Source organism: Strix uralensis, chromosome Z, assembly GCF_047716275.1.
Source record: "Strix uralensis isolate ZFMK-TIS-50842 chromosome Z, bStrUra1, whole genome shotgun sequence".
Lineage (NCBI taxonomy): Eukaryota > Metazoa > Chordata > Aves > Strigiformes > Strigidae > Strix > Strix uralensis.
In genome coordinates, this window is record NC_134012.1 from 63805949 (window position 1) to 63822915 (window position 16967).

The following is a 16967-nucleotide window of genomic DNA, read 5'->3' on the forward strand; positions in this document are numbered from 1 at the left end:
GGGAGGTAGAGGGAATGGGGAAATACAGATCATCGGTGTGGGTTTCTGTGCTGATCCCACTGGCGAGGGTTCCAGGAGGCACAGGAGACATCTGTCTTTTTCACTTCACTGCACTCTCTCCGGGCCCCGCCCCCCCCCCCCCCCCCCTTCTTGATTTATACACACTTTCCTTGGGTCCGTCCCCTAGGTCAACACACATACCTACGTATCCCATGTATGGGGAGGGGTAAGGTGTTTCATGGGATGATGTAATTAGTGTGATCATGTTAGCCCTCGTTAGCATATTGAGGGGTGTTAACTTTAATATGCGTTTCGTGGATAATGAAGTAAAGGTCATTCACCAGACAGATGGCCCTTGAAATTTGGCCAGGTGCACCAGAGCAGAGTTGTCCTGTCTTCACAGGGCTCCCTCCTCCAGTCCCATCTTGTGTTATTCGGGCAGCCTTATCAGCTTTGACCTCCACAGAATGCACCCTGTGACTCATAGTTTTGTCTTGCGAATGTTTGAGGCATTTCTTTGATCAGCCTCAACTTTTGTTTTCTTAGACTGTTTTTTTTAGTTTCTCTCAGGCCTGGTTTCTCATCTCTCACATGGTCCACTTGGTGGACTTGTGATGGTTCGTTTGCTACGATCTTGAAAGTGCAAAATTATGGTGACCAACACCAAAGGGGATAGCAGTGATCAAAGAGTGAAACTTTATTGTGTTGCCTGTGAAGTGTCACGCGATAGTTAGAGATGGGTGAGACAAAGGAGAAAAGTAAAGTTTAGAGAGAGGAGGGAGAGAGGTTATAGCTACCACCGCTGATCTCACGATGTCCTAATGCTCCTGGGTCTAGCTGATGCTGCGTCGTCAATCGTCGTGGTCCTTGGTGGGGAAGCTTCCTATTTTCGTTGTCCAGAAGTCATCTTTTATGCTTAGTAACACACCTTGCTCCACCTCTGCCTCAGAGGTCTCCGCCCTTCTCGGAATTCAATTATCATATCTCCACCCTTCTCGAGCGAGGCCATCATGCATGCGCAGGGGGGAGTGTCCGAGGTGTGGTCAGTCTTGGAGGCGGGTAGCCTTCAACCAGGAGGTGTGTTTTGGTATTATATTGAAGCAAAATTCGTCTAAAGTTCATGATGTCTTCATCGATGTTATGGCAACAGTTGCGATCCATCTTTTTTGACAGTGGCTATGCAATTATCTCTAACAGGTCTGGCTAGGCCCAGGTACCAAACAATAGCACAGCGCTCTTTGTACTACATGGCTCAGGCACCGAAGAACAGCCCTGCACTGCCTGCACCACACGGTTCAGTACTCAGGAGAACAGCACAGCACTGGCTGTGCCGCACAGTTCTGCATTGAGGAGCCTTTGCACCACATTCCACCCCAGGGATCAGCAACTCTGCTCCAAACAGGCCGTTGTCGGGTTCCTCACTGTCCATGTCCCTGATGACAATGTTGAGACAATGCTGATCTTCTGACTGACTCTTACACTTGGTTATAACATTCTTGCTGATAGATGAATCAATGAATGGCTTTTGTTATAGTAATGGAGAGAAGTGCTCTAAATCTTTACTTCTTTTGCAGGTTAAAAAGTTCTCTCCCTTCTCCCTGAGTCTTTTTTTTTAAGTAACTTTGCAATTTGCAAACCTCACACCCCAGGGGTTTAACGGCAACCCCAAACGTAAACTTCACTTGGTGGGTTTAACTAGAACCCAAAACGTAAAACAAAGCCTCACAGCCTAGGGGTTTAATGACAACCCCAAACGTAAACAAAACTTCACTACCTAGGGTTTAACGACAACCCAAAACGCTCTATCACTCACCTAGAAAGTGAGGGCTCTCAACCTCGAGGACCTGCTCAGGGCAGCGTCCCGACCCAAAGTACCTCGAGGAGTTTCCTTGGGCAGCGTCCTGACCCAAGGGGAGAGTCCTGACCGCAGCATGCAGCTCCAGGGGACGAGCTCAAAATGGCTTCCCCAAGGGACTCCGTTTATACCCAGACCGAATCTGACCTGTAGTCAATAGCGGCTCCCATTGGTCAAAGGTCTCAGCTACCGCGAGACCCTGAAAACAAAGACAGCCAAAAGCTGCCACGTTTCAACAACCAGGAAGCTCTGTTTTCACTGGGCGGATGCACCTGCCACAGTCAGCTAGAACAGGTTGCCCATGACTGTGTCCAGTCAGGTCTGGAATATCTCCACAGATGGAGACTCCACAGCCTCTCTGGGTGACCTGTTTCAATGTTTGGCATGATCACAGTAAAAAAAAAGTGTTTTCTTGTGTTCAGATGGAATTTCATGTATTCTGATTTGTGCCTGTTGCCTCTTGTCCTGTCACTGAGCACCTCCAAGAAAAGTCTGGCTCCATCTTCACTCTCTTCCATCAGGTATTTATATGTATTGATAAGGTCCCCACTGAAACTTATCTTATCCAGGCTGACCGGTGCCAGCTCTCTCAGCCTCTCCTTGTAGGAAAAATGTTCCAGTCCCATTATCAGTTTAATGGCCCTTTGCTGGACTTGCTCCAGTATGTCTATGTCTTTCTTGTGCTGAGAAGGTGAAAGAGAACTGGACCCAGCAGTCCAGATGTGGACTTGCCAGTGCTGAGTAGAGGGGAAGAATCACTTCCCTTGACCTGCTTTCCATACTCCTTCTAATGCAGCCTAGGTTAATATTAGCCCTCTCTACTGTGAGGGTGCATTGCTGCCATACAGGACCCCAAAGTCTTCCTCTACTGAGCAGCTTTCCATCCAGTTTAGCCTGCAGTTTTCTAGCATCTCCAGGTCCCTTTGTGTGGCAGCACAGCCATCTGGTCTGTCACTCCTCCATCCAGTTTTGTATCAGTAGATGGAGTGACCTTGGCTCTGTCTAGCCTAGGCTCTGCAAACTCCAGAGAATGGAGACACCTCCCATGACCTACCTGGTGAGCTGTCCTAGGACTGCACTACACACTAGGGGAAGAAGGTTCCCCCAATGTCCCACTTGTATCTCTCAAGATATATCTGGTGTCTGTTTCTCGTAATTGTATCTTTTGACACTGCCCAAGAAGGGTTTAGATCTGACTGCCCTTTAGGCAGCTGAGAGCTGCTGTTACATCCCCCTTGGCCTTCCCCTCATCAGACTAACCAAAACCATCTTTTGTTATTATAGGTCCCAGGACCTTGCTATCTTGGTAGCTCTGCACTGGCTCCTTTCTATTTTTATAAACTAGCTCACTCCTTGCAGGGAGTGTGCAGACTGGAGACAGTAGGACCCACTTGTTAGACTTGTATACCCACTTGTGGGTATAGCCTCCTTGGGACCAAGGGTGAAGGCATGACAGCTTGCTCCTTGATTTGCTAGCTCCTCCTAACAAAGCCCAGGTTTTGGTTTGCTGTGTTCAGGAGGGCAGGACACTGTTCCTTTCTGTGTAGTTTCAACATGCTTATTTTTTGATAAGTGTTAATTTAAATGTTCCTTAATACAATGTGAGCTAAGCTCAAGTTACCAATGCTTTTGTTTAGTGTTCTTACTCTAGTCCTAACTCATTTTCTGCTGATATACTGTAGAAGTAACTGCATAGAATTTTTTTATCAGCATACTATAACATATTATAATGTGGGATTATTTTTTCTTTTTTTGTCTCTTCTTTGTTTCATCAAATTGCACTTCTGAATGATCTCCTTTTCAAGAGTTAACTGCATACACAGATTTCAGCATTCTTGGGTATTTATGTACAGTTGCTAGTAAGTGTCCTTTACACAGGTTGACAGGGATTGTGTGCTTTATGTAATCTGGCTCTGTGCAAACAGGAATGTTGGTGAAGGCATGAGACTGTGCTGCGGTTGTTAGCTGGAGCTAACTTTTGCTTCCAGCCGGTTACCAAACATAGAGGTAGAATTTAGAGGTCTGTACAAGCTTGCCATCTGTATAATTATGTGGCCGTTAAGGAACGGATGGAAGTTGAATGTTCTAAAATTATTGACTGTAATAATAAGACGTGGTTAGTAGTGATGCTGATGCAATTTTCTTTCTTGCAAACAGAGTTTCAGAAGCAGGAAGGCATGAAGTCCCATCAGAAAAACATGCAGCTCTATGACACACCCTATGAACCAGAAGGCAGTGGTGTGGAATCCGATTCTGAAAGTGTGATGATTCACCATTTACGAGAAAGCAAATTGCCACAGGATGATGACAGGCCCGCAGATGAGTATGATCAGCCATGGGAGTGGAACAAAGTCACCATCCCAGCTCTGGCAGGTAGGATTCCTAGATCCCAACCAGGAAATTCCATCTCATAGGCATAGCATATGTACTTGCCTTTGGGAGAATTCAAGTGTTTCTGCTCTTTCGGTGTGTGCATGGGGGGAGATCTCTGAAAAGCAAATATGGGTAGTCTCAGATCTTTACCTGTTGCAGAAATGTGAAACATTGCACTTTTTGTCTGGTTCTTCAGCTGACCTGTTGTCAACCATCTCAGCACTTGGTTCATGTTAGTAAAACTTGTGTTTCTCCCACTCCTTGCCCCTACCCCCACTTTAATGGACATGATGTAGATAGTATTTATTGCTGAGTGGCTCTATAATGAGGGAATTGCTTTGCAAAGTCCTTAAATTGTGGGCAATTCTTAAAGGTGCAAGACAAAAATTAGCTGTGTAATGTGCATGCAGTAGCATGCTTCTACTCAGTGGTCAGTTTTTTGATGTTTGGAGTATTTTCATAATAACTGCAAGAATTTCTATGGATATGTAGAATTTGGTTTTGGATTAATCCTTTTGAATTTGTCAATCAGGGAGATCTGACACAAACTGTTTTCTGTCTCTGTGAATATCTGTGCTTGGTGTTGGTTATGCTCATCCTTTTTTCCCCTCTGTTGCTTTGTGGAAATGGCTGAGGGTGGCTTCCTTCAGTGAGGATGTGATTCTAAAGTCCAAGGCTTTTTCTTTCTTAAGAGCCTCTGTGTGTCCAGCAAAGCCCAGCTGTAACAGTTGGTCTGGCCATGTTCCAGGATGGTCTTGTTTGCGCTAGAGTTGTACACACTCTATGATTTTCCCCTCAGTGGCAATGTTCCAGTAAAAAGCTGTGTCTAGGAGCAGGATTGCTCCCCTTCCCTTTTAGGAGGCAGCTTGGCAGAAAGCTTGGAAAGTAGGGTTGTGTGAGGTGATGATTGTGGGGATGAGGAGGGAAGAAAAGAGATGTGGCTCTGGGAGGGAGCATGGAAGAAGCCTGAGAACAATGATTAGTAGTTGGTGTGCATTTACCCTGGGTAAATTCTGCTTGATAAGCCTGTTTTGCTTTCTGCATTGAAACTACTAGATCTGTTAATGGAAGGAGAGCAGTAGGTGTCATCTATGTTGACTTTAGCCTTCAGCGTGTTGTGTTGTGGCATCAGCTGTGTTACCTGGTTTGGAATGCTGTAGCCTAGATGGGTGGACTGCTAGATGCGTGAAAACTTGTCAGGGTCATTGACCTCAAAGGGTAGTGCTTAGTGATTAATACTCTTCTGGAGTCTGGTTACAAGTGTGATTCCTTAGGGGATCTGTTCTGAACCATTCCTGTTTAGCATCTTTATCAGTAACCCAGAGGAGGAGGAGGAGAGAAAATGTACCTCATCAAGTTTGGATTGATGTCAAATGGTGCAGAGGGTGTGTGTGCACAGAGCTGCCCTTCAGAAGGACCTGGACAGGCTGGAGAAACAGTCTGACAACAAGCTTACAAAATCCAACCAGGACAAACTCAAAGACCTACATCTGGAACAAACTAACGCCCTGCACTTTGCTGGTAGGGGCTTAAGGAGTCCTGGGGGAAAGTGGACTAAATGTGGTTAGCAGTGCTCCCCAGCAGTGATGAAGGCTAACAGCATCCTAGCCTGTGTGAACAGGAGCATAGCCAGTAGATCAAGCAAAGTGACTGTTCCTCTTCACATTTCTTGGACAACATGTGTAACACTGTGTCCAGTATTCTGATGTAAGGATGAGGTTGATAAATGTTGATGTCAGCAGAGAGCCACCAAAATGACAGGAAACTGCAGTACATGACTTGTGAGGAGATGCTGAGAGAACTGGGCTTGCTTAGCCTAGAGAAGAGAAAACTTCGGCAGGATGTAATAGCAACTTTCCAATGCCTATGAGATCTTCAAGAAGATGAAGCCAGGTTCTTCACAAATGAGGAGGTGTGTGACAGGAAGATAATAAGTTGACATAAGTTGAGTCAGGAGAGGTTCTGACTCCATATGGGGGATTTATTTTTTTTCTGCAAGGACAGTCTAACAACTGTCCAGGGAGCTCTTGCAGTCTCCATCTTTAGATTTTTTCATCCTGTGTGAAGGGATGACTGGATAAAGTTCTGAACAATCTGATCTGATTACATAGCTGACTTTGCCTTGAGCAGGTTGGACTAGACACCTCCCATGGTCCCTTTCCACCTGAATTATTCTATGATTTTGCAATTCTGTGTGCCATCATATTGCCACACTACAGAAAAGAGAAGTGACTTCTCTCCACAGCTATACAGGGCTACTGGTCTGTAAAGAGAGCCTGTCGTGACAATATCCTCCTTGGGTGTTTCTGACCTGATCCTCTAATAGGTAGGTGGACATGGGTGACAGAAATATGTTTCTCTTCTAGCACAGTGGAGTAGAGCAGTGGCGATCTGTTGTGAGAGTGATTCTGCTTCTGCTTCATTTGTTCGTATGTCTTTGGGTTGTAGTTGATCCAGGTTTGTTTCCAAGCCAGGCTGATGTCTGCAGTATCCATCCTGTGAAGTCTGCGTGGGAGCAAGAGACACATGGATGTGTTCTTTTTAAGCAGCTGCTTAAAAAGAAACCTCTTGCTCAGCATTCCCTTTTCCTCTTGTTGGGCTCATATGGAACAGAAAAGGAGGTTAGAGAAAACTGATTTCTACTTTCTAGCAGCATTGTTTGCTCTGGCATGTGAGTTTTTACTAATCTTGTCAAGTTCCAGGCTCAGTTACTTTCCCATTAAGCATATGCTGATACTTCTTTCAAGCCTGGATCTAAACAAGCATCTAGTTCTGCTGGATGCTACACAAGCGAAGTAGTCTGTTTCACTAAAGAGCATGAACTCTAACACAAAAGTCTAAACTGCTTGTGTGACTTCTAGTAAAATATACAGTTCTGCTGCTGAGTTCTGCATGGTGGAAGGAGGCTTTGGTTCAGGCTTGCCTGAGCTGACTCATCCCCCTTGCTGGACCACTTAAAATGATTGCAAGACTTGTGTTGGGAGATTGCCTGGCTGTGAAATCTTGACTATGATTTGGGATATCTATTTTTGTGTCAAGATAGGCTAATCAACAGAGATGCATATCACTAGGTTTCAGTGCCACAATGGCTGTTTTGCAGGTGCACATGCAGGGGCAGTGCAGAGCCACAAGCAGTGGATTTGCAGTGGGTCTTAGGCTGCTCTCTCCACTGTTTTCCAGGGAATTTATCTATTCTCCATTCCAGATTCTGGAGGGCTCTCCATCATTTCCCCTCTGCCACCATGTCTGCTTCTTGTCCATTTTTCTTTCTTTTGTTTGTGATCTTCTTTTCCCCTTTCTTTTGTCCCACAGAACTGCATCTATGTCTAGACTCTCTCATTCATCCTCCTTCCTGACGCCTGGTCCCATTCTGTTACCTTCTTACATCTCCTTGAGATTTCTTTTCTCCCACATTCAGACACCTGCTCCCTAACACCCAAGACCCTCTCCTATGTGTTTTTGCCCATTTCTGCCCACAAGGAAGGATGGTGTACTTCCTCATTCATCCCCATCCTTTTAGCCCTCTGGGCTAGGCCAGATGCCATGGCAATGTCTGGACTACAGTGACTACAGATTGATGTTGAAGAGTTCCTGGAAGGAAGTTGAACAGTTAATTCTTGCTGACTGGCTTCCAGCTATTTTTTGCCAATCTGTTCAGCGTTTGCTTGGCTGGAGGCGTGTTCAGCCATTCTTGCATGTGTTCTTGGACGGTTTGGAGTTAGAGCTATTTTGAGCAAAGAATATTTTGTTTGAAGGTGAGAGGGTAAGTAAAGCCCTTGGACTGCATAAAAAAGGGGGGAGGAACAAATGCTTGACCAGGTGGCACTTAAGTCTTTAGAGGTGGAATTCTTTTTGGCCATTTATCTCTGCAGCTTGTTTCTCTGGTTAAGCGTAGCACAGGGATTCTGTGCATTGAGTTTTTCCTTACATACTAGTTTTGATAATTTTCCAAATACTGAGACTCATATCAGAGTTAATATGAGCTCCCCACACAAGGATGGTGATTGTGTGCTACCCAGAAGTAACGTTTCTTTCAAATTATGCAAAACACCTAAACCAGAAGATTCATTGTTTGGCAACACTGAGATAGAAGCTGTGGGACCAGTATACATCTGTTTGAAGTGAGATCACACTTTGCAGATTTCTCAGTTAGTAATACAGCAGCCACAGAGATGAGATTATTAGTTTTAAAAGTTATTGTCTTGAGTGCATATGGAAATCTTAGACCTTATTCTTCATGTATTGTGCATATTATATGAAATGGCTGATTTTTAATTCATTGAATCCAGAGAACAAATTTATTAGTTTCTACTGCATATCTTTTTGTACACCTTTTTGTGTTTGTTAAGTCTTTGAGCTCTGTAATCATCTTCATGCCCACTTTTTTGGTCTTTATCAGGTGAATTCTGGAAGAGTTTTTCTGAGTGTTGATTTAAAAAAAAAGAATCTTAGTTTTGCTGATTTTTTTCTTCATCTGTAGTTTTTAGTTTGTCCACATGTGACTGTAAATTAATAAGGCACAATCCACCCAATATGAGATTTTTATGATTGGCCTTTGTGTAAATATTCTAAGCATTATGTAGTTAACTTATGGAAGCAACTAAATTAAAATGTTGCTTTACGAATGTAACAGACTAAAAAGTTTAATTAAAAGTATTATGATGTGGTTGAATTCCTTATGGGCTCAACATGCAGTGTTCTGTTTTAAAATGCTGAGAGAGTAAGCATTTTTTGAGATTAATTAGATTCCTTTGATTGCATCTGTCATTCATTATAACTTAGTATGTCTTAGGTACCCGGTTATTTATTACAAAGGAATGCATAGGGATTGGCTGCAAGCATAAATTCAAGCTGCTGTCTCATCTGGTGTCTCAATAATTAATCTAACTTCTAGGAATTACAAATGTTTAAAATAAGAAAATAAGAGGTCCAACTTCTAAGTTTGAACAGTGGAAAGTTTGCAGTGGAGAAGTATTGACCCTCTGCTGAGATGTGTGAAGTGCTTTTCTGACTTACTGTGTGCTGTGGTTCTGTAATGTAGCTAGCTAATGTAGCTAGACCAAGTGGTTTCTTTACAGTTCTGAGCTGAGGTGGATTTCTCTGAAGAGCACAATGTTGGTCTAAGTGATATAAGAAATTCTAGCAATGGACAATTCCTACTTTACAGCCCCACAACTACCATCCTCCAACTACTTGGAGTTGCGGATGCTGTGAACCTGAAGGGACCCTCTGCTAAATCTTTGCTATTTTGAGAAGTTCATCTGATGGGAACAACTTGTTTGTGACGTGAAGTGCAGATGCAGAGAATTATGCAGCAAATGGTTTTGATTTGTCAGGTGATAGACCTAAGAAATAAACCGAAATGGCAAGCGACACTAGAATTATCATGAAGTTAATTAGTCATACAAGTCTTTTAAAGGAGAACATTTCTTCCTCTGCCATGATTTCAAGATTTATTGCTGAAACATGGATAAAACTGGTTTATCTCCAACCTGGAGACTGAGATGTGTCAGACTGAAAATGTGCACAGGCTGTGAAGTCTGCTCATGTTGAGGGGAGTCTGCACTGTGGCCCCTAAGCATGGGGCTGGTATCATGCTGAAATTGTGGAGCAAGCTATGTATAGCCTTCCATGGTTACTTCTGCTGTTAAGTGCAGTGCTGAAAGCTGTGTCTGTGTAGCAGAGCTGAAGTGCAGCATTTTGACTGTCTGCAGCTTGAGTTTTTTCACAAACAGATTTGGTTTTGTTTCATTGGAGGCTGTACAGCTGAAGCTGAAATGTAATTTTGATGGCTTTTATAGGAAATGTGCAGGTTTTGTGAGATCTGCTGCTGAGCTGGGCAAACAGGTTTGCCCAGAAGAGCTGAGGTCGGTGAGGTAACAGGAAGAAAGTAGCTTTCTAGTAGGTAAGTCTGGCTGGAAAAGGAGATAGCAGCACTGGAGAGCCCATTCAGAAATGTTGGGCTGACGCTGGCTCCCATTTGAGTATGTGAGAAATCAGGCCTTTCTAGGCTGTCATGTAGGGATAGCAAGCCTTTGGTTAAAGAAAATGCATGTGTGAAGTCTGCAGTATTGCTAGTATTAGTATTACCAATTAGTATTACCAATTATTAGCTAATTGTAGTATTAGTATTGCTTTATGGAGTAAGTAGCTCTGTTTTGAAGAGGGCCTCTGTTATGAAGAGGGCTATCTGGTAGCAGTTTTCAGCACTGATCATGGACTCGAAGGAAGATCTGTAGAAGTGAAACTTGGTCACCTCTGCTGGCTGCAGCTGCTGTTACACAGAAAGCTGGTGCCTATGCTCCTGGGGGACTTGAAGCAGGGGAGTTCTGGCATGCCACCACCAGAGGCGTATGACACCACTACAGGGCAGAGGAAGAGAGGCCACATGAAGAGTGGGGATGCGTCAGGCATGCAGTTAGTTCCATAACTGTAATGTCTATGTAAACAGAAGTACCATAGCAATAAAAACCACTCCCAGCTGCATGGAACCGAGCTTCTGAACCTTCACTGTATATACTACAGTTAAGAGGGATTTATAGCAGCCAAAACCCAATCCTGATAACAACATTGTGTGGGTTGTGCCTGACCAGTTAATCACACTTGTCAGTTTAATCTGCCTGGATATCCCTTTCAGACTGCTTCTTCCTGCCAATTTAATTCACAACAACAACAACAAAGAAATAAGGCAGGAGTCCAGAGATGTGTCTGAGCTTTTCACACAGAGAAAAGATTTAAAAGCCTCTGAACTTTAACTTTGTGCTATTTTTTGAGAACATATGCTACTTCTAACCATTATGTTGTAAAGATATTGCTGTTTACAATCAGAACTGAATTTCATGGGCTTTTTGTGAACTGATTTTTTTGGTGTCTGAAAGATGTTGCTTGGTCAGAAGCTGACATTAAGTTCACCAGTTTTAATGGAGTTCCCAAATTACATCCAGGTTTTTTTTTCTTACCGTTGAAGTAATAGTGCTGTTCATATATGTCACTGGCAAGTACACACATGCAGTGTTTCTCCTTGTTATGTTAATCAGCTTTCATTATCTAGTAATGAGATTTCCTTTTTAAGAAATAACCAGCATATTTCTGCCATGCATACTTCAGAATATGATTGAATACATTTGCCCAATTTTTTCAATAATTTGTGCCTACTTTCCCTGAGTAGAGGAGGAATTTGGAAGTGTCCTAATCCCCATGAAGAAAGCATATAAAAATGACCCCCCAAAAATGCTCCAAAACATTTTCCACATCCAGCACATCTTTACTCTATATGCATTATCTTTTTGAACATTACAGCTATCTCCTTGTTGCATAGCCTTGTTTTAAAACAACATTATGCAACTACCAGCCACATGTCTCACTGGCTGTGTGTTATTATAAGTTGAGTTCTAAATGCATGAGATTTACAACATGCTATTGTACAAGTCCCTTTAATTGTCCTTGTAACATTTTTCTCTGATATTGCTGTTGAAATTCAGAGGAGGTGATTGTGCTGTGTGTGTTCATGTGCATTGTTATGTTTGCCTCCTGATACAGTGAATTTTTTTTTGCCTGGTCCCCACTAGATGACCCTAAAACAGTAATCCATCTGCAGCTGGGAGTGTTAGTTTCTGATGAAGAAGCAAATCATGGAAGGCAGTGAGAGTCAGGAAGGTGGTGTGAGTAGCTCCCTTCACTGTTTCTGTCAATATTCCTTCTGCAAGTGTAAATGTAGTAAGTGTAGAATGAGGATTGCTGACATCATTAATATGTGCTTTGCTACAGATGTTGCAGTACTCTGAGAAATTACAGCTTTGCAAAATAAGTCGTATTGCTTTTCTTGGAATAATTTAGTTTGTGAGAGAAACTAACAAATGCCATTTTCCCTTTTCAGCACTTTGTACCCTAGTGTTTCAAGACAAAAGCTTTATGCCAGTGTTGTATAAGTGGATACACTTCTAATTCATTGCTGCTTGACAGTATTTCTGATGTGGATAGATGGGTGTTACCTGTCTGGGTTTGCACCCAGATCACTATTAGGATGATTCCACATAAACTGAGGCAAGCTGAATTCTTGATGTTTGTTACTGTAATTATGGCAGGTGACTGAAAGCCTATCTTTGTTATTGTTACTTGTTTGACAATATCATCTCTTGGGGAAGAAAGTATCAAATGTTAAGGTAAGTACTAGGTATTGTAACAAGGTTTAGCAGATGTGGATTTTGTTACTGGAAAAGCAAGAGAATTTTAGGACTGTATTTTGCAGAGTTAGAAACACCTTTACATGATGCATATAACTTTGTAGATAAACCACTACGTCTTATTGCTAGTGGATGCATGTTTATTCTCCCTGGGAAGTATGAAAGCTCTCTAAGTGCTACAACTATTTTGGTCCTTGTTAACCTTTCCTGGAGAGGTAATTATTGTGTATCTTGCAGCCCAATTTAATGGAAGTGAGAAACGACAAGCATCTCCTCCCTCCAATGACCAGCGCAGGCAGTTAAGAGCACCTGGAGGAGGCTTTAAACACAACAAACATGACAGTCCAGAATTTTGTGGGATCCTGGGGGAGAGAATAGATCCAACTATTCAACTGGAAAAGCAGATGTAAGTAAGCACACTAATTGCTTTCTGGCTCTTTGCCTTCACAAATTATAGGAGCAGCAAGTGTCCCAGATCCTGCTGTTCAGCTCTCCCTCCTCAGTATCCCCTGTGTTAGTGCTCACAAAAAACTGTTATTAATCCTGCAAAGTTTAAGTAACTTTTGTGGAGGACAAAATAGTGTTAAGCAGGAAACTCATCTCAGGAACAGTGAATTTTATCTGCCAAGTATGCGCAGTTATTCCACTTTCAACCATGTTGATTACATTGCATTGAGGAAAACAGGTGTATATCACATATATGCAAATTGTGCTTTAAAGCTGCACAAATTCCATACCTTTGTGGCTGCACAGCATGTTTCTTGTACCTCAGACATGCCTTGCATCCGTCTGTAATAATACTCCAGGGAAAAACTGATAAAATCACTTTTAAAGCTTTCTGGAAAGAGACTGTTATTTCTACTCTGGTGGTGTCAAACTCAAGGGTGGTATTTAGAGGCAGTTTTGTCAGCTCCAAACTCAAGTTCTTGGGGAGCTCCCTGGAGTGAATGTCCTGGTATCCACAAGGGTGGCCTCTGTCCTGCCTCATGGTTACCCATCCTTGAACCATTTGGACAGACTGGCTTGTGTGATGGAGTGACCCACTGTCCTGTATGTCCTGGTTTCGACCAGAATGGAGTTAATTTTCATTGGAGTATTTCATACCATGTGATGTCATGCCCAGCTGGGGGCCTCTGGCTCTGGGGCTCATCTCTTTCTCACACACGCCTCTGCTGGTCGGTTGGTATTGTTGTTGGGGGGGCGCGGGCGGTCCTGAGCATAATATCAATGGTATGGAATAAGGGGTGGAGACTGTCCTGGTTTCGACCAGGATGGAGTTAATTTTCATTGGAGTATTTCATACTATGTGATGTCATGCCCAGGTGGGGCCTCTGGCTCTGAGGCTCATCTCTCTCTCACGCGCGCCGTCTGCTCGTCGGTCAGTATTGTTGCTGGGGGCGGGGAGCGGTCCTCATGTTCGATAAGCCACTGTTGCATTTTACCTGTTTGCTCTTTGAAATTATTGTTACTGTTGTTCTCTTGTTATGTTTAGTAAATTCTTTCTTTTTACTCAACCCGCGAATTCTCTTCTTTTGTCCCTCCCCTATCTTACCAGAGGGGGGAGGAGGAGGTGAATGGCCAGCCACTTGGCGTCTGGCTGCCAGCTGAGTTCAAACCTCCACACTGTATGATACTAAAGATGCAGCCTCATAGAAGGGGCCAGACCCCCCTGTTATACCAAGCAAGAAAAATCTTCTTGTGGAGCTATTTACACAGGTTACACTTATATTTATGAGCACTGAGAAGCCAGTGGATTCATGCAGTAAATTGAGGAAGCTGTGTCTTGAATGCCTGAAGGCAGACCCATGGCAGACACTGTTGTTCCAAGTTAGATGCAGTATTTATTTTCACAGGAGAGGGAGGGCATAATTTAGCATGGATGTGAGTGCACTCTTAGTGAGAATACTTTGTTCCTGAATGGTAGCAGTACTAAGAGTATTAGCAATCCTTTTGCACTTCAGATCCTCAGTAGGAGAGAATCTGCTCTGTCAATTGCATTTTACCTGCAATATTTGGAAACTTAAGCTTGAAACAGAGAATAATATCAGCTGCATGCTGTCATATTCTATCTAATGAATTTCAGCCTTTGACCAGCTGTTCATCAGCAGATTGTACACTTAGCTCCAACAGAGGAAGAAGCAACCACTATTTGAAATCACTCACTGATACTGCTAGGTAAATGAGTCAAAGGCTATAAATTCGACTGTAAAATTTGGTCCTCAGATTCGGGTAGTTCCAGCCTACCATACCCCCCCAAAAATTTAAAATACCATAGGAAGTAAACATATGTTAATTAACTTTAGACTCATAAATATATTGTTGTGTAGTTCTCTTTTTTAAATGTAACTGCAATTATGTATAACTGCAAGTGATAATAACAACTGAAAACTGGAGAGCTAGTTTTGCTTCCTTTAATTATTCAAGTGTCAGTCACATGAGGTTCTTTTTGATTCTTCATTATGCTGGATCAAATCTGAAATGAATGCACAGTTTACAATAATGTGTCAGAAAATGGAAGAGTTTAGATTTATTGTACCCTAGATTATTCATAATCATTCAAACTGCTCAAGTTTTACTAGCATGAGACCTCTCCACAGTACATGCCAAACTATTCCATCTTTCTCTACAAAAATGGAGTCTTTTTTTGTAGAAAGGAGTACAAGAACTAGAGGAAAGGAAGCATGCAAGTTGACAAGTGGATAGGTAGGTTAGGAAGTTTCCCAAAAAGGCAGAAATACCAAGATGTGATAATATATCAAGAAAATACTTCTAGTTGCTTGTGATTAAGAAATCCTTAACTATCAACTTATTAACTCGCGGACCCAGGGAAATGGAATGAATTTGTTCAATTTCCTCAGTAACAGTGAAAAGAAGAAAGTGTGTTCTGCTGTTAAAGTTGTCTTATTGAAAATGAATCCCTCCCAGCCTTATATACAAGAGCTGGTGACTTGCTGTTTCGCTCTAACCAATTCAGAAACAGAGTAGTGTTGTGCATATGAGCTGTCATAACTGATTATACTTACGGTATAATTGATGGAGCTATCCTGTCTTCAGTGGCTGTTTAGTGGCTGAAACCTGACCATTGGGAAAGTAAGAGATATCAGGAAGAACATTCTATAAACCAAAATCAGGGTGCTTTCAATCCTGGGAGAAGATCCTGATAAAGGTCAAAGTGTGTGATTTTTACTTTTAGATTTGCATTGTGTGCCTGTGTTTTCCAGAATATCTTAGAAGACGTGCATGTCTTCATAAAAACCTTTCTTCAGGTTTTTATGTCCCATGCTTTTGCATTGGTATCTTCCACAAGTTGTCATTTCTCTATTTTTTGATCACATCATTGACATTTGAATCTTTGACCGTTCTGCACAAATACCTATATGTTGACATTTAAAAAACAGACACATGTAGGGCAAACAGCCCAAATATGGTTGAAACAGCAAATTAGTCAGGAACTTCAAGCTGATTATAGCACTATGCTTATCTCGCTAGCTAGCTGGAACAGGAGCAATCTGAGTGTCCCATTTACATGGGCATATGATTCACAGGCAATTACACTTCTGGATACTGCTGTTTACTCTCAGCTGTAGCCAAAACAGCTTCTAGGTGTCACTTTTGAATCAGATTTTCTCCCATCAGCAGTTGTCTTCATACTTCACTGGTTTTCTTATCCAGTTGTTTTAAAAGTGGGTTTTGCTTTCTGGCACCAGCCCTGCATTCTTTTTCCATTAACCTCTCTGCCAATTGGGGAACACCAGATCTGAAGAATATATGAAATACTTCCCTCTGAATATTAGAGTCCAGGGTATCTCCGTGGTTTTGGCTAGGTTATTTTTTGTTTGTTTTATTTGTCCCTTTGGGGAGAAAAGAAAGAAAAATATTTCTAGCTAATGGGAATAATTTTTAGACTTTACCATATCCATTCTATAATTTATACTTGGTGTTAATATTTTTCCCTTACACTCAGAAGACAACCTAGTCTTTAAATTACTTCTTGAGAAATATCCTTCAGCAGTAAATATCTAATGAGAGGTAAGGAGAACACTGCCTGAAAACATTCATGTCCTTGTCTCAATTTTATTTGTAAAGTGATGGAACTGTCAGGGCCTCCCTTTCTGATCTGTCTTGAAGATACAATAGTATAACCCTCTTTTTAGCTTTTTCTATTGCAGAGTTTGGTTCTAACCAGGCACACAATGAATTTTTAATTTGAACACCAACTCTTTTTTAAGCACATTCATCAGATTTGACAGGGGGCTGACATCAGCACAAGGTAGTTAAGAGCATGACTTCTGTCAAAGGGATCTGTCTGATCTTTACTCACTTACCTTTTATTTGGAACATCTCCCTTAGAGTAAGTTCAGCAGAGAAATAAAATGAGAACAAATGGAAAAAAATTTTTTGCACAAGGCCAGAGACAGTTCCTGGTAATAACAGACAGAGAGCACTTCTGATGTATGCATTATCCTGTTTAGGCAGGCATAGTAGTGTCACGTCGTGCTTCAAAGTGCATCTGACAATTGCAGGAAGGGAATTACATTGCTTGGGAAACTTGGGGA

At 42.3% G+C, this 16967-nt stretch overlaps 1 protein-coding gene across 1 annotated transcript in view; it reads left to right on the top strand.

Annotated features, from left to right (window-relative positions):
* The window catches only part of SHB (SH2 domain containing adaptor protein B), a 93647-nt gene that overhangs the window by 38495 nt on the left and 38185 nt on the right, over window positions 1–16967 (top strand). The window contains exons 3-4 of the mRNA XM_074856457.1: window positions 4013–4228; window positions 12649–12817. Of these exons, the coding sequence (XP_074712558.1) occupies window positions 4013–4228; window positions 12649–12817 (385 nt within the window). The remainder of the gene's footprint in view (window positions 1–4012; window positions 4229–12648; window positions 12818–16967) is intronic.